At 38.9% G+C, this 25,792-nt stretch overlaps 1 protein-coding gene across 38 annotated transcripts in view; it reads right to left on the bottom strand.

Moving 5' to 3' along the window:
- Positions 1-25,792, bottom strand: part of MYO1B (myosin IB) — a 136,381-nt gene that overhangs the window by 10,652 nt on the left and 99,937 nt on the right. For 14 of the 38 annotated variants that reach the window (XM_086898478.1, XM_086898473.1, XM_086898479.1 and 11 more), the window contains 12 exons: positions 17,319-17,423; positions 15,760-15,822; positions 14,790-14,990; positions 12,287-12,513; positions 11,915-12,115; positions 10,812-10,905; positions 10,232-10,381; positions 8,106-8,174; positions 6,452-6,538; positions 6,060-6,146; positions 3,378-3,464; positions 150-224 (listed from right to left, as the gene is read on the bottom strand). In XM_086898478.1, the coding sequence (XP_086754604.1) occupies positions 150-224; positions 3,378-3,464; positions 6,060-6,146; positions 6,452-6,538; positions 8,106-8,174; positions 10,232-10,381; positions 10,812-10,905; positions 11,915-12,115; positions 12,287-12,513; positions 14,790-14,990; positions 15,760-15,822; positions 17,319-17,423 (1,446 nt within the window). The remainder of the gene's footprint in view (positions 1-149; positions 225-3,377; positions 3,465-6,059; positions 6,147-6,451; positions 6,539-8,105; positions 8,175-10,231; positions 10,382-10,811; positions 10,906-11,914; positions 12,116-12,286; positions 12,514-14,789; positions 14,991-15,759; positions 15,823-17,318; positions 17,424-25,792) is intronic. The other 24 variants (XM_086898495.1, XM_086898490.1, XM_086898488.1 and 21 more) reach the window with 3 other exon arrangements.

Here is a 25,792-nt window from a genome sequence, read left to right as displayed (position 1 = left end):
TTATAATATCAGAATATTAATTTGTCACTTCTCCGTGTGCTTGGACATTTCCTTACAAAGACTGTCATAACACAACTGTTACATTTGATAGAAAATAAAAACTTAAAACACAGAAAGTGTGCATGTGCTTTGGACAGATATATACATACGAGTCTCTGAAGGGTAAATTCATAAATTTTCCTTCCAGCATTGGCTCTGAAGAATTTCCTGTATTCTCTACGGACCTGGAAAGTTAAACAAACCCACAAAATGAATATAAAGAATGAATTTGTTTGCACAGGTATTTTTTTAACAAGCTCTGTGGTAGGAAACATTAAAACAAGCATATGTACATGCAAAGGGTTCCCTGAAACAGGAACATCACCTGGTCACACTTAAATTACGTGAAGCAGACCATGGACCACGATGTCTGAAAGATATCTCGGCTGACCTGAGTGCAGTTATTTGCAAACTTATCAAGGAGTTTGAAATACTTCCCTCCAAAAAATGCAAATTATTCAAATATTGTCAAATTCACAGCATGAATCTATTTTCAACAGGCTTTTGCATAAAGCTGGACTGGAAAAAGTGAGGCATCAGCAGTGATGATACAATTTTCTTGTGTCTGAAGTGACACTGATTTGATGTTAATTACAGAGTTAACTGGTGAAATTTTCAGATTTTTCTCCTTTAAAATTCTTAATACATGGAGTTTGATATAATAAAAAGGGGATTTTTTTTTTTTTCAGAGCAGTCTTCTGCATGAAAAAATTCTTTTCACACAGGCAGCCCTCATTCCAAAAGAAAAATAACATTTTGGTGCTTGGTAAGAATAGAGAATCAACACAAAGGTTGCTTAATATCAGCAAGCTTGATATTTGCTCCCAAAATTTATTTGAATCCCAGTAAAATAAAAAAATCAAGGAAGTGATCAAAACAATTTTTGCAGGTGATATTTTTAATACATACTTGGAAGTGCAAGTTCTAGAGTACTTGTTTTGCCTTTTGTATTTCTATCAGTGCTAATTAGCATAGATCAAAATTCAGAAAAGGCAATTAGGGAGACCACAACTGGTTTGCAGTTTTATGTGACACCCAGGCTCACCTCAAGTCAGCTGAAACATCCCCCAAATTTTTTTTGCAAACTCTGGCACAGCCTGCAACACACCTGTTATGGGTTTTGGGCAAAACCCAGGGAAAACATCGTGGCTTTGCATGATTTACCCCAGAGCAAAATTTAGTGGTTTTAGCTAATTCACTGTGTGTTGCTGGCTTCTCTGTAACCAGAATATGAAGGAAAATCCATAGAATAAAATCCCCTTCAACTTACAGAAAAAAAATTACCCTGGCACCACCTTCTGCCTCATAGTGATTCATGCATTTTAAGATAAACCAGCATTTGGGAAGCAAGAATCTGTCACCATTTGGGGACAAAAAACACCCCACAGGTAAACAGATTTTGCTTAATCACACATTAAGATGCATCAAGACAACTGTCAGCATTCAGCTGTTGTCATTCCATGCAAATTCAGCGCGCATTTTTTCCCTTCTCACTTAATAAGAAAAAAATATCAGTGTTCTTATTCACTCATTTTCTGCAAGGCTTAGTGCTCCATAATTAGAGTACATCCTTTATTAATTATTCAGAGATAGTAATTAACACACTCAAAGTCACTCCAACCACAATCATCCCAAAATCTCACCATAGACTCTCCTTAATGATCTTGCTTTATATTATTCTTTGCGAGCTGCAAGGTGTGCAAATTAATTTGGAAGGAAGGGACTAATAGGCACCCACGCATCCTATTGCTGCTGCAGGGAAGCTGCAAAGCAAGCACTGAGAAATGCAAGCTGCTCCAGAAAAGCCTAAATCCAGGAAGTACCACAAGTGCTATTAAAATCTACTTGGTATACAATTAAAATAAAACCTCAAAAACTAAACAACAAAATCCTCACAACTTAATGGTTTGATCTCCATCGTTTTTATCAGCTTTAATTTTTCAGCCTCACATGTCTTGGGTGAAAACACTTTGCCTTCAAACAACCTGTGGTAACGGTGAAATATTGGAATGGCAGACTATATTCTTATTCAGAAAAATCTGTGTATTTCAGGTGAGATGGAAATTGGAAGAGTAGCTTACACTATTTTATGAACTCACTGAAAACCACACCACAGACTGCAGAAATGTATTCCTGCTGTAATGTGCATTAAAGCTTTTGGAGTCATCAGCTTGCATTTAAATGCTGCTGTTTGATATAAAACGGCCTCTGAGTTCTCAGGAAGGACATATCCTTGTTTTAAAATCATAAAAACAGACCTACTTTGGCAGTAGTACCTAAAGTGTGATTCTGATCTGCAGAATGACTTCTTAAAATGGCTCCTTTGTATTTTCCAGCTCTGGTTTCCCTGTATGCATTGTAATGGATTTTTTTTTTTTTCTTTTTAATACAAATGAACATGTATTATATATAACTTTATGTTTTCTAACTGTTTTTCCCATTTCATCACTGTCAGGATAAGAACAAGAATAAGAGAGCTGAACTTTACTCTGCATTATCGAGTGAATTGTTCCTTTCATACCTCTGTATTCTACAATAATTACAACTATTAGCAGAAGTCACTCCCAGCCAAACCAAACAGATTCAGATTTCCGCAGTTATTCGGGACTGCGTCTGTAAAACTGTGTTGTGTAAATCGTTTGGGCACAGACCTGAAACATCTGAAGATGCCATTTTCATAGTCTATTTACAGAGCAGAACTCCATTTTTCCAGATTACAGATGTGTTTTCTTTTGCCAACCAGTCCTTGAAAGCAAGGGACGGAAAACAAAACACTTTTGCGCATCTCAATTTTTCTAGGAATTCTTGGCTGTCACGAGCCACAGGTAGCTGTGTGCAATGCCAGGCCCTAAAAAGGCTGCTGGATGCAACAGGACATGACCACTGGCTTGACACCGTGCCCTCCTCGACACTGGGATCAGGGGTCTACTGTGAGCAGCAGCGAGAGTCAGACACTTCCACCCTACTTCCCATTCTAACAAGCAGAGGTCACAACAAGAAAATACATCCTTGTAATCTTTCCAGATAGGACCTTTGCCAAGGTAGGTCAGTTTTTAAAGTCAACAACTGTAACAGAGACCCTTTAATCTGATTTTTGTCTTTCTCTTGAAAGCTGCAATTCCTGATATGACAAAAATCCCCCAATGCCTCAACATTGCTGTAAGCGAGGCAATTTCACCTTCTGACTTTTCCAGCCAAGCCCATGACAAAGTTAAACAATGTGTAAAAAAAACATCCCTTCCAGTGAGCCCACACAACTGCTTGTTTATTAAGTGTTAGTAAGGTGTGCCACGCTTTACTGAGGTCATGTTGACAGACGGGAGTGTTGGAGAAAGTACCTTCAGTCCAAGCCAGTAAGCCCAAATGACTGCCACAGCATGCTTACGCCTAGCCTCCTCCTTCAAGCGTTTCAACTCCCTCCGAGCCTAGAAGGTTCAGAGAGTGAACAAAAGAGACAGCCCGATGCAGACAGCACGATGATGAGCGGGGAAACGCCTGTCCCACACCGAACAGCCAGGAGGGAAAAGGGTGGAGGACCTTCGGCGCCCAGCGCGCCCTGTGAGCTGGTGTGAAGCCACACAGGAGGGCAAAAAAGCCCCCACTGCTGCTGGTGTGGCATGTACAGGTGGGAATTTTGTCAGCCCTTCCTCTTCCTCTGTTCACACATCCCATAATTTGGTTCTAATGGGAGAGCTTTGCTGGCAGTTTCACGATCAAAATGAAAATCACGTGAAAATCAAGGCTTGCTAAAATCTCACTATGTACTCACTTCTTCCACTGGCAACTGCCTGGGTAGGACAGAATCAACTCTTTTATTTTGATCTTTATGTATTTAAAAAAAAAAAATAACAAAATTCCCCAGCCTGTTAAAAGATGTCTGTCTGTGGAATTAAGAGGTAAAGCCATCAAACCTAGCACATTCCTCATGCACAAAGAGATAGGCACCTTCCTACCTTTCATCAATCATTCCATTTTAGGAAAGCAATTTGAGGCATGTGTGGGCAACTTAACAGAATGTCGCATTTTAGGAGATACCAGCACATTTTTTATTCAGTTATCTGACGACAACACTCAAGGAAGAATTCCAGTATTACAGGCTCAGTCAGAGCAGCTGTAGCCCTGTTCCTGCACTTGTCAAGCTGTAAGTTACCAGACTTGTGCAGCAGCAGTTCCAGCCTGTGCCAGTTGTGCTCTTCTGGTGCAGCTGGAAAGGTTAATGTGCAGTAGATGTCGACTCAGAGATTGTGTTTTCACTCATCTGCTTGGCAGAAAAGCTCCTACTGCACAGCAATGTAAAAGCAAGAATTATGCAAAGCTAAGTATTTGTCTATCTTGTGAAAAGGAAGGAAACTGAGTACTTGAGGCTCACTCTTGTTTAATTGTTTTTGTTAGCTTGTTCGTGGGTTTCTTTGATAAAGCAAGAAACTTTTGATGGTAACTTTTAAAAATTTTTGTTCTAAATATTTCCCCAGGAAAGATAAAAGATCACACCAATAACAAGTTGTCTCTCTTATCAGAGACTGTAATTATTTTTATAATCTTAATTCAATTTAGATTATTATCTTTATATACATATATATCATTATATTTAGATTATTTCTATTTAAGGAATAAGGAGACAATTTTTCACTAAATTCCTGTGAGCCAGTTCATAAAAATAACTACTAAACCATGTTAAAAAATATTCAAATCTACTAAATATTTAAATGAGGAGCTTCAACATGGTTAACACTATTGCATCCACTGGATGTACCTTTTAATTCAAAAGAACATCTTAAAACTATGAAAACAAATATCTCTTCTGCAATACTGAGCAATTTTTTGGTGAAAGGAACTCTGGTTAAAAATAAAATATATTCTCAATGTGTTGTGCTTAATCAAATGTAGAGAAAACAGTGTGTCTGTCAAATTAGAGCATTACCTAAATATCAAGCTAGAAATGAAAAGTTCCAAAGACTCTCTAGTATGAAGGAAATTCTGTACATGTTTGTTTGGATTCCCAGGGCTGCCATTTTGCTGGAAATCTAATAGATTTTTACCAAAATAGCAAAGGTCAAACACAGCATTATACTCCAAATGTAATTTGAGCACATTTCTCCATCCACTTGGCAAGGTGTTCTAACAACACACCCACTACATAAATAGCAACTGAAAAATGTTTTAAATCGACCATATTTATGGTTTTCAACTAAATTAGGAATTTATTAATTGAAACCAATATATTTTTGACCTCTAGTGAACAGCATTTCAAATGTTCACATATCCCACAACGACAGGCTGGGGATTAGCAAGAATCTTTCAGTGGGACTTTGCTTCTGAAAACAAACAGCTGATGCTGAAATTCCTGGGATTTTTCTAGAGCTGTAAGTTTAGAATTGCAAACTAACATCATTTTCTGCTAAAAGATCAGCTCATAAAATTTTGCTTTACTTGTACTTATTTAATTTATTTTTTTTTTTACTGTTTCAAATCACAGCCAGAAAATTAAACCAATCATAGCTAGAATTTAATGAAACTTAACAATGTTGGTTTGAACTTGTAGGTGAAGACTGTCCAGGGTACAGATTACAACATATGGTGAAAATCTCATCTGGATCACTAACCCAGTGTCACTGAAAGCACTTGTTGGGGGCATGGGGAGGAACACACCAAAAATCCCAGACCTTCTCTCCCCCCTCCACAAACCATGCTTTGCATATTTACATGTAGTTAAATGCATTTCCTAATTTGATATTACTGTAGTCCAGTCATTTTTAATCTAGTCTAATGCCTTGTTAGTGCAAATCTGTACTTGGTTGCCATGCAAAGAATTTCCTACTCTACAAAAAACTGGCACACACAGTGCCATCAGATTTATTAGGTGTGGCATGAATGGAAATGTAAGGAATTGATGATCATGCTATATTATTTAAGAGTGAATTGTATTAGTCATTAATTGTCACTATGAAATAGTGATTAAATGCTGATATTGTTGAGTAATGAAAGGGGGAGGGAGGGCATGTGATATGTGCATGAAGTACCTTATATCCAAGCCAGAAAGCCCAAATAACAGCAATAGCATGTTTATTTCTAGCCTCGTCTTTCAGTCGTCTCAGTTCCCTTCGTGCCTGTGATGCATTTGAAAAGGGGATATAGAAAAGCTTAGGAAAGAAAAGGTTACTGCAAGTTCCCATTGGTGCAAGAAAGAAAGCAAGGAACCAGTCACTTCAAACAGCAAATATTAAAGCGTGTCCCAGCTTCCCAGATTGCACCAGCTATGACATGTTAGCAGCAAAGAGAAACCAAAATAACAATTGAAGCAGTCAAAGCGGTTTAAGCCACTGACAATATTCCCAGATAACTATCCTGAGGGATATCCTTCTTCATTCTATGTAGGGACACACAGCTGCACAGTCTGCTGCCATTTTCTTACCTGGGTACCATGCCAATAAGCAGCAATTACTGTGGCAGCCTCATTACAACGCTTCAGATGCTTGAGTTCCCGAAGAACTTTCCGAGCCTGTAAAAAAATTTAATTTTTTTTTTTTAATAGCTAGCTTTTTTATATTTTTGAGGTAGGACACTGCAACTTGTAAATCTAGGCAAAACAAAAAGAACACCACCTCCAAATCCCCAAGCAAATACATTCACAAATTCTGCCCAGCCTAATATTTGCTGCTCCAGGGAGGATTCTGTGCTGCAAGACTTTGGGACTGGCAGGTTAGGGGATCTTAGTTCAATGCTCAGTTTTCTCCCAGATTTGTTGCATTACCTAAGATATCTATATGTCTGTTTGCACAATGGCAACAATATTTTTTTTCTCCATACAGTAAATGTATAATCCATTTAGAGTGTAATAGAGAATAAATCACAAGTAAATTGCCTGGCTTTAGGTCACACTAAAGGCTGCTGTCATAGCAGGCTTTCATGCACAGTAATGCTACTGCAAAAGAGCTTGTTCTCCAATGGCAAACAGAAAACCATAACTCAAGATGATGCTTTTAACCCAGTTTTCTTCAAATAATGCTCATGGGAAAAGACAGCACATCAATAGTTGGACTGAAAGGATATTTTTAACCCATTTAAACAAAATAATAAAGACAAAGTAAAAAGCCAGAGAAACAGCAAAATCTGATGATGTTACCTTATTGCTGGCAAACTTTAAAGCCTTCTGGGCAGGAGAGATTATTTATACCAGTAGCTGCTAACTGCAGCCCCTTCCTTCCCTGTCTGACAGAAAGGGAACTGACTCTGGAACGAAAGGCAGTTCTCTCTTCCCTAACTGGCAGGGAAAGACATCTTTAGCAGGATGAAGAAAGGTTAATAAGAAAACAGAGAAGCCCAGGTTTGTTTTTTCTGAAGCTGGACAGCAGTAGTTGCTTTAAGCATCATGCCTGCTTTCATACGAGCTGTTAATCTCATTTTTACCTTCTACTAAAGCATCTTTCCTTAAATATCTACTAGGATGCCTGATTATCCCTTCACAAAGTACAACCCTCTCATAAAAGAAGTTGTGGCAAACTGAGGCACAGCAATAAACTACTTTCTTAACACAAGTACACTTTCACTCCTCTGCTTAGCAGACAGAGGTGAATTGAGGATTTCACCCAAGTAACAAACTGCCCAGGCAACCCAAACTCTTTATTTTAATCCTGCTTTCAATTGGATTCATTCTTTGGGAATCCTGTAAAGCATAAAATAACTGTCAACCACAACTTGTTTTTTCCAAATCAGTCCAGCACTACATTTTTCCTAAGGTCAGTAGCAGAGCCCCAGAGCATCCTTCTCTGGAGCTGTTGGCCTTCTCAGTTCCTTGGCAGAAGATGCTTCAAGGATAACCCAGAGGTTTAGTGTGGTCCCAGCATCCCACCTGCACCGTTTGCAGGGATTTATAGCCCAGGCAGCACATGCAGATAGCCTGAACTCACCTCTTCTACAGCAAACACAAGTGTTTAATGATGGCTGTGGCACAGCCACAGCTCCAAGGAGAGGTGTGAAAGGCAGGAGGCTCAGGGCACTTGGAAAGCGTTGTCTGACCTGCTCCTTACCTCACCAAACAGAGACAGCCTCAGTAGCAGGAAACTCACCTTCCACCCTCTGATGTACGACTGTACTGTAATAGCCGAACTCTTTATCTTCTGGTATTTTTTTTGTTGCTGTATTGAAAATAAGTATGTGATGCTTAGAACAGAATATTATGTCTGTTAAACACTACATAATAAACCTTTCATTACTAACATTTGACAATATGCTTGAGGAGACAAGCACTAAATGTAAAAAATGAACAATTTCTGACTGAGCAGATTAGAGTGTAGATTCTGTGTTCAGCTCGAGGGGAAACAAAGCACATCAACAATGCTGCATGGACAATGTCACTCTGTTTACAGAAACACTAAGTTCATGGTCAGCAGCACAAATGCAGATTAAATGCTAACAGTAACAGCTTTATTTGTCTTTCCCACCACCAGAGTAGAACACAAGCTGTCACAAATGCTCAGGTTTGTTGGCTAAGCTTTTTACCTCCTTTTCATAAGACATGAGCTGTTCCTATTACCCACACTGCCTTTATTATGGCTGATGATAACTTAGGAAGAGGGAAAAAACCAAAAGCATGGATTCCTGAATGAGATGCTGGAGTACTATTTAAGTATGCCAGGTTGAAAAATAGATTTCCTGACAGCTGAGCACTTTCCTCCTGAAAAGCTCAGTTCTCCAGTAGCCCAGCATTTAGTGTAACACTAAATTGACAGACTTCACAACAGGGCTTTTAGGCTTGACATTCAGCCCACTCAGTGACAGTGAAAATCTCTGTGAGCAAGCTGGAGAGGGTCCCCTCTGGGCCACACTCGTGCCACGGCTGCTGTCTATCATGCCCTGCAAGGCAACAGACAGATAAGTGCCTGCAGATCCTTAAGTCAAGCCTCCAGCACAAGGAATTGCTCAATAAAAACTTTATTCATTCCAAGGACTTCCCATGAAACCTTCCAAAGCGCAGTGCCTACCAGTCATTGGGTTAGGAGAACACTGCCTTCCATCCACGTGAAGAGGCTGAGGAAACGTCTCTATCATCAGCAATAAAACAACTGCTGCCACATTTCACCAGCCACCCAATAAAGGTCTACAGTTAAGAAATCAGCAGTTCTTGGTGGAGTATTTGTTTTCATTTCTTTATATTTAAAGTTGTGCCAATGTAGCTGAAGTCCATTTTAAATTCATTAAGATTGCGTGAGATCGTAACGAAGCCTTATGGACACAATGATGCTGTTTGTAGGAACGGGGCTTCCAGTCACACAAAGTCAGAGAGAAGAGTTTTTACAGTAAAAAAGTATGCTTCAGTCATACTTTTTCCAAATGAGCTACACTTCCCTCTAATTACCCAAGAGAAGTGAACCAAACACTGATGGCTTTCAAGAGTCAACCGAAAAACAGGGATTTGTCAGCTCTATAGTTTAAGAAGACTTTCTTTCCATATTTTATCAAGGTTTCTGATATGCTTGTGCTATTCTCTAGCAATAACAAAATGCAGCTGAGAAGTTCAAGAGTGGTTTTAAAAACAAATAAATCTTTTTTTATCATGTAAGTCAGCATTGTTTACTAACTGCCAAGAAGATGTGAAAGAGTTGTGTAACAGTGCTGTTCTGTTCGTGGCACAGAACACCCAGTCCACACACAGAACTGAAATTGCTTTAGCATGAACTGGATCAATAATGATACCAAATTATGAGTCTTAAGAGTTACAATTAAAATAAACCCCTAGAGGCAGCATTCTTGAGTCTAAGGCAAATGTTCCAAATAAGGCAAAAACACAAAAAGGCTTAGGAATGACTGAATTCCACAGAAGCGCACATATGTGTATTACTGAACATTTTTTACACATTAACCATATGTTCTGAGAGCACTGTAAGCATTGGAAAGCACAGCATTTTAGCTGAATGAAAAAGACTCTTCCCAGCTGAGCCACAGAATCCTGCTCTCCCAGAGTGAAAGGACTCTGGTGAGGTTTTTAATTTTATAAAAACAAGCACAGTGTAAGCACTTAACAGTAGTCTATAGAAACTAAATCTTCTTTATTCCCGCTATTGGTACTTAAGTATTAACATAAAATTGAATTCTTTCAACAGCTCCCTGTACATATTGAGGAAAAATATTCCACAAAGGTTACATGTATTAAACAATGAAGAGAGCCCCCCATGTAGTGAGGATGGTATCTTACTGCATATCTCCTGTACGAGGAAGCGATCACAATCTGGCATTTTTTCATCAACAAGAAGCGAGTACGGCACTTCCAGCCTCTGTAAATCTTTTCAATTAGAGTAGCCAAGTCCTCCAAACGCTGCTTTCTCAGGTCTTCTAGTTTGAAGAGCTGGGTGTAGGGGTTTTTAGGGTTTTGTTTGACATTGGAAGAAAAACAGCAGGAGAGAAGAGACAATGAAAAAACCCATAAGCACAGCTCTTGTAAGAGAAATCTCTTCTTTACTCAAGTCCCTCTTCAGTCACACATTGTTTTATTCATCTCCAGAGCTACAGGCAGGTGCACCAACAAGATTTGTGGCAGATAAAATGTCACATGTCAGTGCTCAAAAATTTTATTATATTAAAGCTGACAACTGCTGTAGAATCTTGATTCACATTGATTTTAATGGGTCTAACATTAAAAAGTGGGTTTTTTTAATATTACATTCATGGCAATATATCAAAGCACAGCATGCAGAAAAATCTGTAGGAACCAGGTAGTGAATGATGCTGTCCTCATGAGAGAGGGCTTGATTTTGCAGAAGGCATTTTTCACTTACTGTTCTTGGGTTGCGGATGAATATCTTTGATCTACCGAATGAAAATTCATCTTCAGGGATTCCCAATTCATTAAACAGCACCTCTACTCCAGCCCTAAGAAGGAGTAAATGAGCATCACAAACATGACCCCCAGCTCTAAAACTTCTTAGTTTACATATTCACAGTTTAATTTATGGAAAGTATATGAAAGCCTATTTTAAACTTTTAAATAGTGCTTGGCATAAGATTGAAAATATAACTCGTTTACCCAGTGTTTTACTCAGCTAAAGGCAAGAATAATCACTGTAAAGATTCAGAATAATTTGATGAAAGAAAGAGCAAATTTTATTTTACAGCATCTGCAACAGCCTATTTTTTCCTCTTACATCTATAATTATTTTACTTAAAAACAGAAGAAAGGAAAAAAGAAGGGCTCACACTAATGTCAAAATGTGAAACAAAGACTGACGAGTTTGACAAATGTCCGTGTTCCACTCTATTCAAATACATTTTATGAACACCAACAGAAAAAAAGGAAAGTGGAACTGTGCAGATCTTTGTGAGGATTATTGTAATGCTATTGCTACCAATACTGCACTGCTACCATTATCTTGAAAACCTAAAGACTTAAATTGTAGCTAAACTATGTTAATCAATTATGAAAGATATTTAAATCATGCTTTTGGTGGCCACATGTAAAAAGAAATAATATAAGCTTATTTGCCCATCCCAGACATTATTTTCAAAAATACACATAAATACTATGCAATTTAAAAGTGTATTTAATATGATAGATTTGCAAGAGTCATTATCTCATAATCATTCCCCAATCATTATTTCAAGTTATTCCTGAAAGGACAGAGGAACATTATAAGACTGTCTCGAAAAAATTAGTGTTCTTACACTTTGAAAGTTGGTTTTTATAGATAAATGCCCTCCTGATCATTCCAGACCTCCCAGTTATTTTGAATCCACTGTAGAATCTCTCTCTTACACCCTTTCTTTCAGACTCAAATCAGTAAGGCCTGCACTATATTCCTTTTGCAATGTATGCACAACAACTAAAAACATGTGGAAATGGGAATTTCACTCAGGAGAGGTAGGAATATTGCTGTTTGCCTACCTGGCTGGCCCTCTCCAGTGGGGCCAGGTCTGCTTGCAGAGCATTTTGTACCTCTCCAGGCAGGGCTCGTAGGGCTGCCGGAAGGCGTAGCCCGCTCTCCTGACCCGCACGTTCTCCAGGAGCCCGAGGTACCGGATCTGGTGGCACACCAGGGCTTCGTTGAAAATGTGTGCAGCCTTTTTGTCATTGGGCTTGATACACCTGCAAAGGAAAACCAAAAGGGACATCTCTTTGCGCTGTGCACGCCAACAATTATTACGGTGAGTTTAAACCATACGTCTCAATAGTTCATCCTTGGACATCAAGATTTGTTTTGGTTTTTCATAACCTTGTCAAACAAATTCACCAAATCTTTGGTGCTGGGGAATTTACCTGATGTAGTTTGGATTTTTTGTCTGGAGATTTTTCATCAGGGTAGCAACTGAAGCCTTGAACTGTGAACCTGCCGTTGGTGGTCTCTTCAGATTGATCTTAGCAGGGTTTCCTTCTGGAAACAGTGCTTTGATAAGGGAGTGGTTGGCCTTCCACATGGCCTGGGAGAGGTCACGGTACAGAAGATCATTATTTTTGTCAACAAATCCTTCCACCTGGTACATAACCTGAACAACAGAGAAGAGTCTCATCAGTGCAGGTTTTGAACATAGACCAGTTCAAAACTGACCCAAGAAATTGATTTCTCCTTCTTATGCACTGTCCAAAAGAAACAAAACATACTTCAGCTTTGATTTTAAGTCTGACATTTGGACAACTTTTTGTTGGATAAAATGTCTGTGAACATGCTACCTGAGAAAGATGCATTTTCTCATACTGCCAACAGTTCCCTGTGTCAATCAATTCTGGCTTCTGAAGTGGAAGAAACCTTTTTTCCATGATAACTCTGACACACCACCACCTGCCAAGACTCCAAAACAATATATTTATTTTTGTCTGACGAGGTTTTTCTCCCTCTCTTTTGAGCCAAAACAACAAACATACCCTTTACTTTCAAAGTACTTATGCTTACATTATTTGCCTAACTAAAACAAGATATTCCATATCACCTCTTGCTATCGCAGTGCAAGCATCAAGCTGGGCAGCCCCCAGGGGACTGCTGTTTTAAAGGACTTTTACCAGGAAAGCAGTCCAATAACAACAAGGATGAGTACAAAGCTCTGACCTGCAGCTGGGTACCCAGGAGGCAGCCAGAGGAACCTCATGCAGATCTCAGATTGCTACTGGCTTCTTTAATATTTGAGGGTAGGAAATGTATTTGATTAATTGTGACAAGTCATCTGGCTGGTAATACAGATTCTTCTTCAGATCCATTATTTCTCAGCTCTGCATAGGTATGTACTATGTACACAGAATACTGAATGAAAATAATACTGACATGTATTTTACACAACAGCAAGTTACTGGGAGCTCAGGCAGCATTTTATTTTGGAGAACATGTTTCTGGTTCTGACAGGTGCAGTAAATGCCACTACTGGAAAAAAAACAAACCAAAACAACTTCACATGAAATTACTTATATTTCTTAAAAGGAGGGTCAAACTTTTGTTGACTAGCGACAAGATCAAAATGTTCTCAGCTGAAGATGGAAAAACAACATTCCTCCCAAAATAGGAGGAATTCACTCTGCTGGGTAAGTAAATGCCTGTAAAAATCAAAGACCCTCACTGCCTGCTAAGACACAATCTGTGCACAGCCCTTCTTAAAGTACTGGGGTGTTTTCAATTCACTTACATTTTTGACAACCAAAGAAAGGTATTAGGTAAAAGGTTACCTTTAGGTAAAAGGTAAAACCTTTAAGGCATTAACCCCTGACAGATTATATGCAGTTACAAACTCTTTTTGGCAAATAATGCTAATGAATGGCTGCCTGAAAGGCTGAAAGTCTGATATTTCCAGGATTTTGAGTGAGAAAATTATCGAGCTATTCAAAATTGTAAGATTGATAAAATTTCAGAAAGCATTAAGCAGTCCTAGGGAAATTAAACACTTTCCAAATATTCTTTACTGCATGACATTATCATTTCAGCAGATTCAGACAAGGTATAATTTACATTTACAACCTTACCTTTACTTTTAGTTTTGTTTTTTAATCAATTGTCATCAGTCTACAAATTTAATTATTTTGATTTTTCTTAATAAAAAGTCATAATGGATTACACCCTGAAAGCTGTTAGACCTGTATTTATTCATACTGCTTATACTGTAAAATGCAAATACATTTGCAAGCCCTCTGTATAGCTTTCTATTCCCTCTGTTTAAACACAGAGTATCATTTCCTTCACAGGTACAAAAACTGCATTTCCTCAACAATGTGACAAAGAACTGCAGCTAGCTCAGTGACAAAGAGCATGTTTTCCAAAATATGTCTCCAACAAATGTGCATGAATTTTTGTCACTGTGAGCAATGATTTATTTCCAGAGACCTAATGCAGCACCAAATGACAAGGGGCACCTTTCTCCTTTGATGGAAGGAGAACTGCTTTGAGTTCAGCCAGAGCAGCAGGACTTTATAAAAGGCCATGTAGTGACAGGATAAGGGGTAGGGGCTTCAGCCTGACAGAGGGCAGGTTTAGGTGAGATATTAGGAAGGAATTGTTCCCTGTGAGGGTGATGGGGCCCTGGCACAGGCTGCCCACAGAAGCTGTGGCTGCCCCATCCCTGGAAGTGTTCAAGACCAGGCTGGATGGGGCTGCAGTGAAAGGTGGTTTGGAACTAGGAGATATTTAAGATCCCTTTCAAGCAAAACCATTCCAAGATCTCTTAAAGCCTTCCAGCCCAAATCAGAGATTTTAGGCTTAAGACAGAAAAGATGAAGAGAGGTCTGGATTTTTTAATCAGCTACACCAGCCCCCCACACACGACGTGCTCCCTTCAGCAGGTACCTTGCCAGCGTAATGCTGAATCCTGAAGCAGCTGTGAGGCAGGGAGGTGTCATTGAGGAACCGGGAGCACTTGCTCATCCTGCTCTCAAAATGCTGGTGAGTGGCACAGACCTGGTTCAGTTTTTCTAAAAAGGTGTCATCGGTAACAGTTCCCGGTCTCAGGCATTCTTCATCCAGCATGGCCAGGATTCCAGTTTGGTTCTGAAGTTTCAAAACAAGAGCTCTAGTACTTGTTTCCATCACAGCACAAAAAAGAGGCCATTCACTTGTTTGATTTCTTCTACCCAGAAAAACATTCTTTGAGCCATCTCAAAGTTTGGATCTTTTTACCTCATGACCATTTCCAATTGATTTTTAGCACTTGCATTTTTGAAAGACTTTTTATGAGATCTGAATCCTGAAATTCACATTGAAACTTCTTGTCAGTTGTTCTGACAACAAAATTCTGACAAGCAACTCTGACTGGATACTGAAAGTATCCAGTGTATGGTAAAATCATCATGTATTTTATGTTAATGGTCAAAAACTGTTCTTTTCTGATTGTTAAGGAATTTTATCTTTCTTGCATTTGAAGTCTTCTCAGTATATACAAGTACTTTGAGTACCTCAAACACTCAATAACAAGTAATTGAGTTTTTTGATTTCCATATGAAAAGAAATATTAATTACAATGCAGCATGTGATATTTGCTATGGAAAACAGCCCTAAATGTAAACATTTAAGAGCTGTTTAATCTGGGTTTGTTGGGGGCTCTTTTGTGTAGGTACAGCTGAATATTTCTACAAAAGTAACATAGTTCATAAAAAAGAACCTTTGTAGTAAAATAAACTTCTACCACACAAAGTAAGATGAATAATACAATGAAGGGCATGTTTCACAAAATTTAGTGCATGAGGATGCATACAATGTTACAGCCAAATTAAATCCACGCATTAAAAATTATCCAGAGATGTTCTTGAATTCAACTTACGTTTTCTATTAGGTCACAAATGATAGCATTGTTGAAATATTCAATATGAGTCCATTCAATCCCCTATAAAAAATATAAATACATGTGTGAACAGCAAGACAATGAAGGGAGCTTTTCCTCTAGGCAATTAAAATACTATTCCAGTTAACCATGGTGCTACTTTCAAATTTAATCCTTCATGCTTACCAACAATTCATTTATTAAGGAAAAAATAAATGGCAATCATCTACTACTAACATTATCTGCACAAAATGAGTGTCCTTGAGCGGCTGCCAAAGTCGCTCTCCATTCCTTTCCCCCACCCATGTCAGCTTCCCATGCACTCCCTGGCTCCAGGCCAGGCTCCTCCCGTGCTGCCCACGCTTCCCACTGGCCAGAAGGAAATCAGCCCATGTCACTGCAAGCTCCTGAGATCAAAATTTCTAACTTCTTCGTTGTTGGGTTTTTTTTGTTTTGTTTTGTTTTCTTTTTTTTAATGGGAGGAAGAAAGAGGGCTAAATTTAGATAAGACCATTTGAAAAATCCAGAGTATGACTGTTGTTCAGATGTTCTTAATATCTCAATTTTTTTTCGAACATCAGTGATAACATTTACAGCATGAGATGCCAAGGCATCACGAGGTAGCACTGGTAGGGCAAAGGACTGAAAGAAGGAAAATATTAATTTCATTCTTAATTTGCACTCTGTGGTACTTCTTACAGTTTACTTTTCTCAGAGCATTTGAAATATCATTCAAGAACCAAATTGCAGTAATGATGGTTCACCACTGAATGCAAAATTAAAGAGATGCTGAAATTTCATGCTATCCTCATGATCATAAGGCAGAAACTTTATGTAATTTTTAAAAATGTTTATACAGCAAAGTGGTATCATCCAGTTTGAGCACAGACAGTGTGTGCCAGTTTTTACAGCTGGCAGCTGCTGTTTTGTCTGAGCTCTGTGTATCTGTGGAGTGTGGAGCACTGCTAAAACCTATTAAAACTTTAGGTTGATGATCACTCACAGAATAACATCAAAAACCAGAGGCTGGGCTCCACAGGACACCTTAAATTTATCCATGAAGCTCACAGGGCTCCCTTCAATACAAACCTGAAAGAACACTAGAACCAAAACCTCATTTGCAGTTTCTTTTGTGTGTTATTACCTTTGCCACCCAGTTCCCTCTGAGGAAGGACTGGCTGTGGCTATTCTTGGGGTGCATCCCAGACACTGCTGTATAATCCAAAACACAGGCTGCAGGGTAATGGCACTAGCACCAGAAAGTGGCATTAGTGCTCTAATAAACCAATTAGCCCTTGCTCAGAACTCCCAGTCATTGTTGCCAATGAATGAATCAGAGCTGGGTCTTGTTTTCTGGAGAACTCATAATGTGAAACAAATGCCAAACCAACATTTTTTGCTTGATGTAACTACCACACAGCCCCACACAAACATGCTCCATGTCAGTCCTGTGGTCAAAAATTGCCTCTGTTGCCTGAAAAATGGTTCCAGCCTGCATGTCTGTGTATCTTTACAGGGACAGTGGGAGGAGGATAAGGAAAGATCCAGTCAAGTATTACCTCTCGGATGTATTCCTCCTGCTCTTCTTTGAGGGTAAGTTCAATGAAGATCTGCTGCAACTTCTCATTACAGTAGTTGATAATGAATTGCTCAAAGCTGTTGTCCTGTCAGATGAAACATGTTTGAGTTTGCTTTGTGTAAACAGCCTGGAACCCAGCTGGAGTGAGTTACTGCAGCAGCTGCAGGTCGACAAGCTGCTGCATTAACTACTCCTTCCAGTTTTGTGATGTGATGGTTGGAGTAATATTTGATTGAGATCACAATTAGTTTAGAAATTTTAGACCAAATCCTTCCCTGAGGCTTTGTCCATTGGGAAGGACAAAAACCTCTGTAGGTTTTATTCATGATGCCTCCACACTGATTCCTTTTAACAAGTCATAAGGACACCTGTGGTGTCAGGGAATAAACAAACAAAGTTTTGCCTGCACTAATCTGTCCCCATATGTAAAATGTAGTCTCCTGCGGGGTCTGATAAATAAAATCATGACAGTAGCATTAGCTCTTTTCCACTCAGCAGCCAATAAAGCATCCTATTTCCCTACAGAACAAGGCTCAAGCTGCTATTCCAGTTGCAGCTGAGCCTGGGTTAAGAGATTATTGGCTCCAGAGGTCAACCCACCTCCTCCCTGCCAACAAACTGCCCCTTGAAATGATGGGAAACAAAAGAGCTTCATTGACTAAAATTCCTCTAACAGGCTAATTCATCTAAAACTGGGTTAGGGAGCAAGCAGATGTGTGACCCTTTGCAGAAGGGACCAGGGAGTGGAGCAAACCCCAGCAGGAGGGGTGGGCACAGGAAGGAGGCTTGGTGACTGCCCCATCACAGGCTGTGACGTGACACTGCCTTTTTAAACTACCAAATAATCTGCTGTACAGTACATCTGAAGCTTAAATTATGCTGATAGAATTTTTATCATTGAAGGGCAATCATTTGAATGTTTGAATTAAGGATCTGGTTGCTAAATGAGATTAAGAACACACAAGCAGATTAGAAAATATTGAGGTAGCACAGATTACTTTTATCATTTTAGTTTTAAATGAAGCAAAATCATAGCTGATCACCAAAATTCCTCAGCCACAAATTCTGCCCCTCTCACCAACTGCAATTATCACTCAGAGATTGCAAAACTTGCATAGCTCTAGATGAGAGTTAAAATTTGGCATGCAGCAAAATCAGCACTGCAAACAAGTCATACTTACTGCATTCTGTTGAAAAAGAAATTACATAAACTGCAGTCAGTACTTATTCTACTTCCATAACAACAAAGAATATATCTATTAGCATTTATTTAGCATAACAAGTAGATCAATCTCTGTATCACTGAAAATGCAAAGTACTACATAAATGTTATGTATCACATCTTGCTCATATATGTAGGTGAGTCTATCTTTAGGTACTGTCTAAATATTATAAAATAAACCAAGAGGTTGAGACACATCAGAGTCTAACACAGAACAGCATTTTTGCATTGCCCTGTCTCTAAATCACCAGTTAATTTTTCCTCTAAAAGTCATTTTTATAACCTTGGGCATACAAATGTCTGCAAAAGAAGAAGAGAATGTGGAAGGGAATAGAGAATACTGGAGGAAGAATGAGTGTAAATTTATTTGACACATCCAGATAAGGCCATCACTTCAGATATACTTGAGTGTGAAGGAAAAGGACCCCAACTGTCACATCACCCAGACAAAGAGAAAGGGTAAAACACACTCTGCATCCTCCTGCCAGGCATGTGCCACCCACCTCTGAGAGACTGCTTCTCCAAAAGACCAGGTTATTCTGATTAAAGGGGCTGCAGGACTATTCACTCACAAATTATACAGGCTTGGTCATCAAGAGAGGATGGAAACTGAACAGAAAATCTAGCTAAACCATCTAACTGAAAGGTCATTAACAATACATTAAAGTAATTGCTAGATGTTTTCCTGATTTGCTGTGTATCTGTGATATTTATGGCCTGCCAAAAAAAAAAAAAAAAGGCAAACCAAAATCCATAGAGTTCACAAATCGCTCACTTTGAGCTCTGAAATTCTATTTGACATTGCCAAGCCACTGAAAATTGCTATTCCAGGAAAAAAGTTATTGAAGAGCAGCAGCAATGTTGTTCTTTATGAATAACACAGAGCAAAAGGCAAAGACAGTTAATTTTGGCAAAGAAAATGAGGGAAAACGTATGAAATTACTGAACTTCTCAAAACACTTAACTCTGAGCAGACCAGAAGACATTTGGTAAATTAAATACGCTTCAGAAAAGTGTAAAAAACCCTGAATGAAACAAAACAGAGTGTTTGTCTCTAAGCAATTCTAAGGTAGGCAACAGAGGTTGTGCATTTATCCTCATTCATAATGATGAATATCTCTGATTTTTAATCATGTGAGGGCTCCACAAAGCATATACAAACATTCACAAGTGAGAATAACCTATATCATAGTGATAGCACATCACTAAACCCACTCAGGAGACAGGGGCTGGAGGGACCCAGACTCCTCATGTTGACCACTTGTATGAAGTGACACAGAGGGGCAGCCAGACCCAAAAATTGAGGAAAAGCTACCAAATATTCTTAGGAAATTTTAAGGTGGGAAAAGAATAAAAATTAAGACCATATCTTCTCAAGGTGTCAGCTTCTCTTCCAGGCTGTAATTCTGCTACTTTTAATGTCGAGGGCATCACTTCAATCCCTGCATTTTAATAGCAGCTTTCTAACTATGCCTTTGAAACAACTGTGGAATACAAAATAAAACCTTCAGGGAATGTAAAAGTACACAGTCTCTCAAATGAAATAAAGGTGCTGGGAAAACAGAATTTCACCTGAGATAGGCTTAAAGTCATGTTGAATTTATAGATTTACAGCTCAACCAACCACCCTCAGCTTATCCTCTGAATCTTTTATCAGATGCAACACTAAATTTAGAGGAGTAGAAAAATTCACTGACAAAAATCAAAGCATACTTCACCATGGTTCTCACTTCACAAATAACGGTGTCTTGCTCATCAGCTTAATTCTTTATCAACCTTCATGGTTGGGATTTCATGAATAACAAGTTTGGAACTCTAAAAAAATTATTCTCCATGCAAAAATAAAGTGATCATATATACTAGCTATAAAGTTCTATCTGTGAGCCACAGCTATTACATACAGGTGCTTGAAATTCCTACAGAAAATATTCTTTTGTCCTTAATATTTTACCTAACTTCTTCAAAGATTCCTGTGTACCATGGAATCATCTGAAAAAAACATACATGGTTTGTTGCTGACTTTATACATTTTTATACCACTAAAATACCAATGTGAAACAGACAAAAATATTTCTCTAGAAAAAAGAAAAAAAAAAAAAAAAAAAAGAAGCTAAAAATCTCTTACTGGTTTCAGGCAGAAATATCTACATTAGATTTATGAACACAAAATATCTAAAACAGGGCCTTTTCCTCTCAACATTAGATACTTTCTAACCTTCTCTCCCCACACAGAATTCAAATTCACTTTTAAGTGCCCAGCTTCCAACAATTTCCAAAGATAAGGCAACTAAGATACCTGCTTAAAACTGAAAACTGGGTACCTTACCATTAGGCAGAAATAAATTCTTTACTTCCACCTGCCTAATAAAGTCTAACTTTAAGCATTCCATTTTTTGTGTCTTCTCTACTGTTTTCCCCAAATTAAGCAGATGATGTTGATCCACACCTACAGACTCAGGTTTATCACACTTTCACAGGTGTTTCTCAATGTCTCCTCTTCCTTCTTAATCTTTCACCACACCATTCTTGTTCAGAGGCAGAGAAATCTTGTTCAGATTCAAAAATCTCTACATTGCTCAAGTCTGCAGCACACTGACAAAAAGGTGTCCAGCAACACTTTTTCAAATACATTATGTGAACACAATACAGCTAAAGTAATACATGAGATATATTTAATGGAAAAGCATCTTTTAAAAGAAAACACTAAACATTTCAAGCCATGAGACTGTTGAAGTACAGAGAACTGATGTCACTAAAATGAACTTTTACATCAGTGTGAGAGGGGAAAAAGACATACAGAGACTGGTACTTCTGCTCTATCACAAATAGCCCCAGAAAGTCAGGTTTTTAAAATATCAACACAGTTCCAGGCATCAGAAGTCTCTGACTGCCTCCTAACATAAGCAGGTGACCCCAAGTAGCTCCATCAAGCCCCTAGAGAAAATACCAGATGGCAAAAGTAATGATGATAAAAGACCAACATACTCACTTCACTGAGATGAATGGTGGAATGAAGAGTGAAACCAACCAGCAAATTCAATTTATATGCTACTGTGGTGTCTGGGGATAGGGGGTTTTATGTATGACCACACAAGCATACGAGTTTATGAGATGAAACTAAGGAATATAAATGCTCGGAAGTTAAAATCAGCAAAATGGGAAAATTGCATTTAAAGAAAATGAAAAAAGATTCTATTTTAATCTCAGAAAGCAATGACCCAGTTATAACATGACTCACTTATAATTTTTCAAAATTTTTTGCCAATTCAGTAAAGGCATGTTATCAATATTTATCCCTTTCTTTTCTGTTTACATATAAAAACATTTAAGCAATCAAGCTTATTTCCTGTAAACTAGACTGCTCTGGGCTTTTGTGTAAATATCTCTATAGGCAAAGAACCAGAGAGGCACATCTTCTAATTATAAATATTCCAGTATATGCAATCAAGCCACGTTTCAGTGTACCTCAGGGAAGCTGCAGGGATTATCCATTTTTCATATTTGTGTAGCTCAACCAACTTCAGCCCTCTTTGTGTGCCAGGTAGAGAACCAGGAGCTCTAAAATCCAGCTTGCTCCCAGCTGTGCTGTCCAGGCACACAGCTCTGAACCAAATTTGGACTTAAAAGGGCAAGAAACTACAGTGAATCCAGTGCAGGTGTGATTCGTGGGAAAATGCAGGTACTATCACTTCAACAAACTCAACCTGATAAATTAAAGTCCTGGAACAACAGGAATTACAAAAAGGAAAGAACCTCCTGCATAATCAGAACCACTCCTCTGCTGAGACAGAAATAGCTGCTGTAGGGCAAAACATTATTCTCACAACCTGAAGCAGAACATTTGTGTATTTTTTGCTCAGCATTTCAAGTATTTCCTTTGTTGCAAACAGCCAGCCAATGGGATTTACTTCATAAAATTGCATGTTGTGAAATAAGACTCTCTAAATACTTCTGGTATAATAAGATTAATTAAATGGTCGTTAACTTCCTGGGATGCACCTCTGTTTTGAGCATCCCATCACTTAAGGAAATTATTGCTTTACAGTATTTTAAAACCTCCCTGGCACCTAGGAGTCCAACCAAGGTGCTGCCAACCAAGGTCTCTGTAAAGCTCCTCTCTCACATAACACTTGCCAGCAGAGGTAATTGATCAATTATAGATTAAAAATTCAGTTCTCCTCTTTCCCACTAGACTGGGGTTGCCAGAAGAAGCAGAGGGCTGGGTACACACATTTTGGCAATGCCACTTGCCAGCATATGATAAACTCCTGGGCATCAGCAAAGGGTTGAACAACTTCAAAAAGAAAATCTGTTGCAAGGTAGAGTAGAAAAAGCAGCTGGAAATTATGGTCTGGAGAACAGGGCAACTAACAAAACAGATATCCATGGATGAGTTAAAGCCAAAGTCGAGACATGAAGAATGGGTTGCCAGATTCTTAAAAAAAAAGAAGGAAAAAAAAATACATCCTGATAAGTCTATTTCCTCCTTGGATTTATTTATTTATTTATATCTAATATGTCATCCTGCTAGCAAATAACTATATCCTTCTCCCATAAAATAATCCTTTGGGGTGTTAGAGGAAGACCCTGATCCAGGAGCACTCTCTCAGAGCTCAGTATGCTCTGAAACTGCAATGTCCTTCATGTAATCAACAGGACAGAAAAAGGCAAAGCAACCAGTCAGCAACTGGACCAAGTTGTTGAACAGGTTTAGGGTGAAGTTGGAAATATCTCCCCCATTTTTTCATGACTTAAACACCTCAGAAAGACATTTTCAATGATTACTTCTTATTTGGTTACCTCTCTCTAAAAACAGACAACACAATTATGAACTTGTTAATATGAAGAAAACATTCTTCATATTTCTAGCATATTCCCTCAATAGAGATACTATCATTTTCTTCTTGTCCAGATAACAGCTTACATAGTACATGCAGCAGGACCAATCTTTTTTCTGTCACCTCAAGGGACTTCTATGCACAAGAACCAAGCTAATTGCTTTAAATAAAAAGAAGTGCTATCAAAATGCACCACAGACTGTGAGAAATGGACCTGGTTTTACTGCTGGGTGGCTCGTTTGGCTGGCTTACTGGTGACATTTTTATTTACCGGTGGGTTTTACACAGAATGTGGTGGGTTCTGCCATGTCTTTGCATGTTCCTGTCTACCTGGAGCAAGAGGAGTTGGTCAGATGCTGTCCCAAAAGACAAGGCAGTCACATCACCTCTGGTCAACCAAATGGAACTGGTTGCTCTCTGCAACCCTATCACCAGTGCCTCTCAGGCTCCTGTCAGGCTGAAAAATGTGGAACAAACTGCTCCACCAAGGGACTGAGCAGAAAGTACTCACACTCTCAAACTGTCTTCTCAAGGCCTGGCAAATTTCAACAAGCCTTGTTTGGCAGCGTTAACTTCCATAAAACTGAACTCCAAATCATTAACTTCATCATATGGACCAGCTGCAGAGTGGCGCCTGGATATTCAGAACAAAGCCCTTCAGCCAACTAGCACAGACAGACATTTCTATCTCTGAAGGGCTGGGCGGGATGAAATGCTCACACTTGCTCCAGGACATTCATTTTTACATACCCTACTTCTTGTCTCCACAGGAAATGCACACAACAGGAAACTCAAGACCCAAAGCAACTGGAGAGAGCCTTCTGCTCATCTCTGCCGAGCGCTGCCAGGCCCCCATCATCTGCCTCCTACAGCCTTCGCTTCTTGATCACAAACCCACCCTTCCGCCCCACCCCCACACTCTGCAGAGATGCAGAAACAGCTTTCTGCCCAAAAACACACAATCAAACATGGAATAAAACAGGAACAGCCCCAAACAGACCCCAGGAAGCCTGGAACCAAACTGATTCTAAAACTCCCGGTGCCACCAGCCGTCATTCCTGCCCCATCTCAAATCACACTGACTACGCACGCAGCCGCTCAAAAATGTGGATAAACATACTTGGAGCAATTAGTGTCAGGCTTCAGGCCACTGCCCAAAACTCCAGCAGCACAGTTACACAACCAGCCCAGCCCTCCAGCCTGCATTTTCACGCTAATCCTAGTCCCTAAAGCCTTGCCCACAGACAATTCACACAGAGCCACCCAAAATTTCAGCCTTTCGTTTTGCAAACATTCAGTCCCAGCACTTGGCTTACCACAAAAGGCATGGCAGGATTCAAAAATAAACACAGCTTTACAGCACCTATTTTGTGGATTGCGTAGCCAAGCTTGCTGCTGACATCTGCCAAACCCACAGAGGCTGAGGATTATTGATAGATTTAAATTCCATAATCTGAATTTTTAGACAGCCAAGTCCTTATATCTACTTTCTTGGATGGCTTTTGTGTTTGTCTGAAAAATGGGGTTTGTGTTTGATAAATAATACTAGCAAAACCCAAATCCTAAAGAGTATGTGCCAGCGGAATCAATACTTTAGTTATTGTTTCTCTGCTAATTTCCAAGAAACCTCCAGTTACCCTTATAAATTAACTTCAGTTTAAATTGCAGAAAATTGCAGAAACCAGAGTGAACCGTAAATAAATGAATCTTTCAAAAATGGATGAAAAAAAATTTCTCATTTAAAGGCTTCAATTTGCATAAAATAGAACAAGACTGCTATTGTCATCAAGAAGGTGAAATGTATAATCTTTCAGAATGGAAAATCTGTATTTCTTTATTCACTCTTCTTACACAAGGAACTGTAGGATGATCCAAAGAATCATCCTGAACAGAAAAAAAGGCCAGAGAAATATTGTGCTCTGCCCATTAGGAAACAAAAACCTCAAAAACACAGGGGAAAAAAAATTTTATGTAAAAATCACCCTTCAGTAAGCATATTCCTTGTTGCTTATTCCAATGGTATTGAGCTTCCTGCGTAAATATTTTGCATATATATAAAACACTCCTGCTACACCTCCTGTGGGTTTTGATACATTCTGTCTCCAGGGTACAAGGCCATTTCAGGTCAAAGACCACGCACTAACAATAAACTTACCTGATTCCCCAGTAGAAACATGATTCATGTAGGCCTTTCTAGCCTCAGCACATCAAACAGCTTGCATGTTTAAAAGGCTCAAATTTAGAGATGAAGCCTTTCAAGTGCACCTTTGCCAACAAATATTCTTTGTAGAGCTGACACTAGTTCTAACTCTCAGGAAAAGATGTGAAAATCAAAATATGACTAAAGAATTGGGTTCAAGAGGGAACTGCACATTTTTAGTCATAGATTTTAAC

Source organism: Cyanistes caeruleus, chromosome 7 (assembly GCF_971803275.1).
Source record: "Cyanistes caeruleus chromosome 7, bCyaCae1.hap1.1, whole genome shotgun sequence".
Taxonomy (NCBI): domain Eukaryota; kingdom Metazoa; phylum Chordata; class Aves; order Passeriformes; family Paridae; genus Cyanistes; species Cyanistes caeruleus.
The sequence above is the reverse complement of the archived record's forward strand: the minus strand, read 5'-3'. Positions and strand labels throughout refer to the sequence as shown.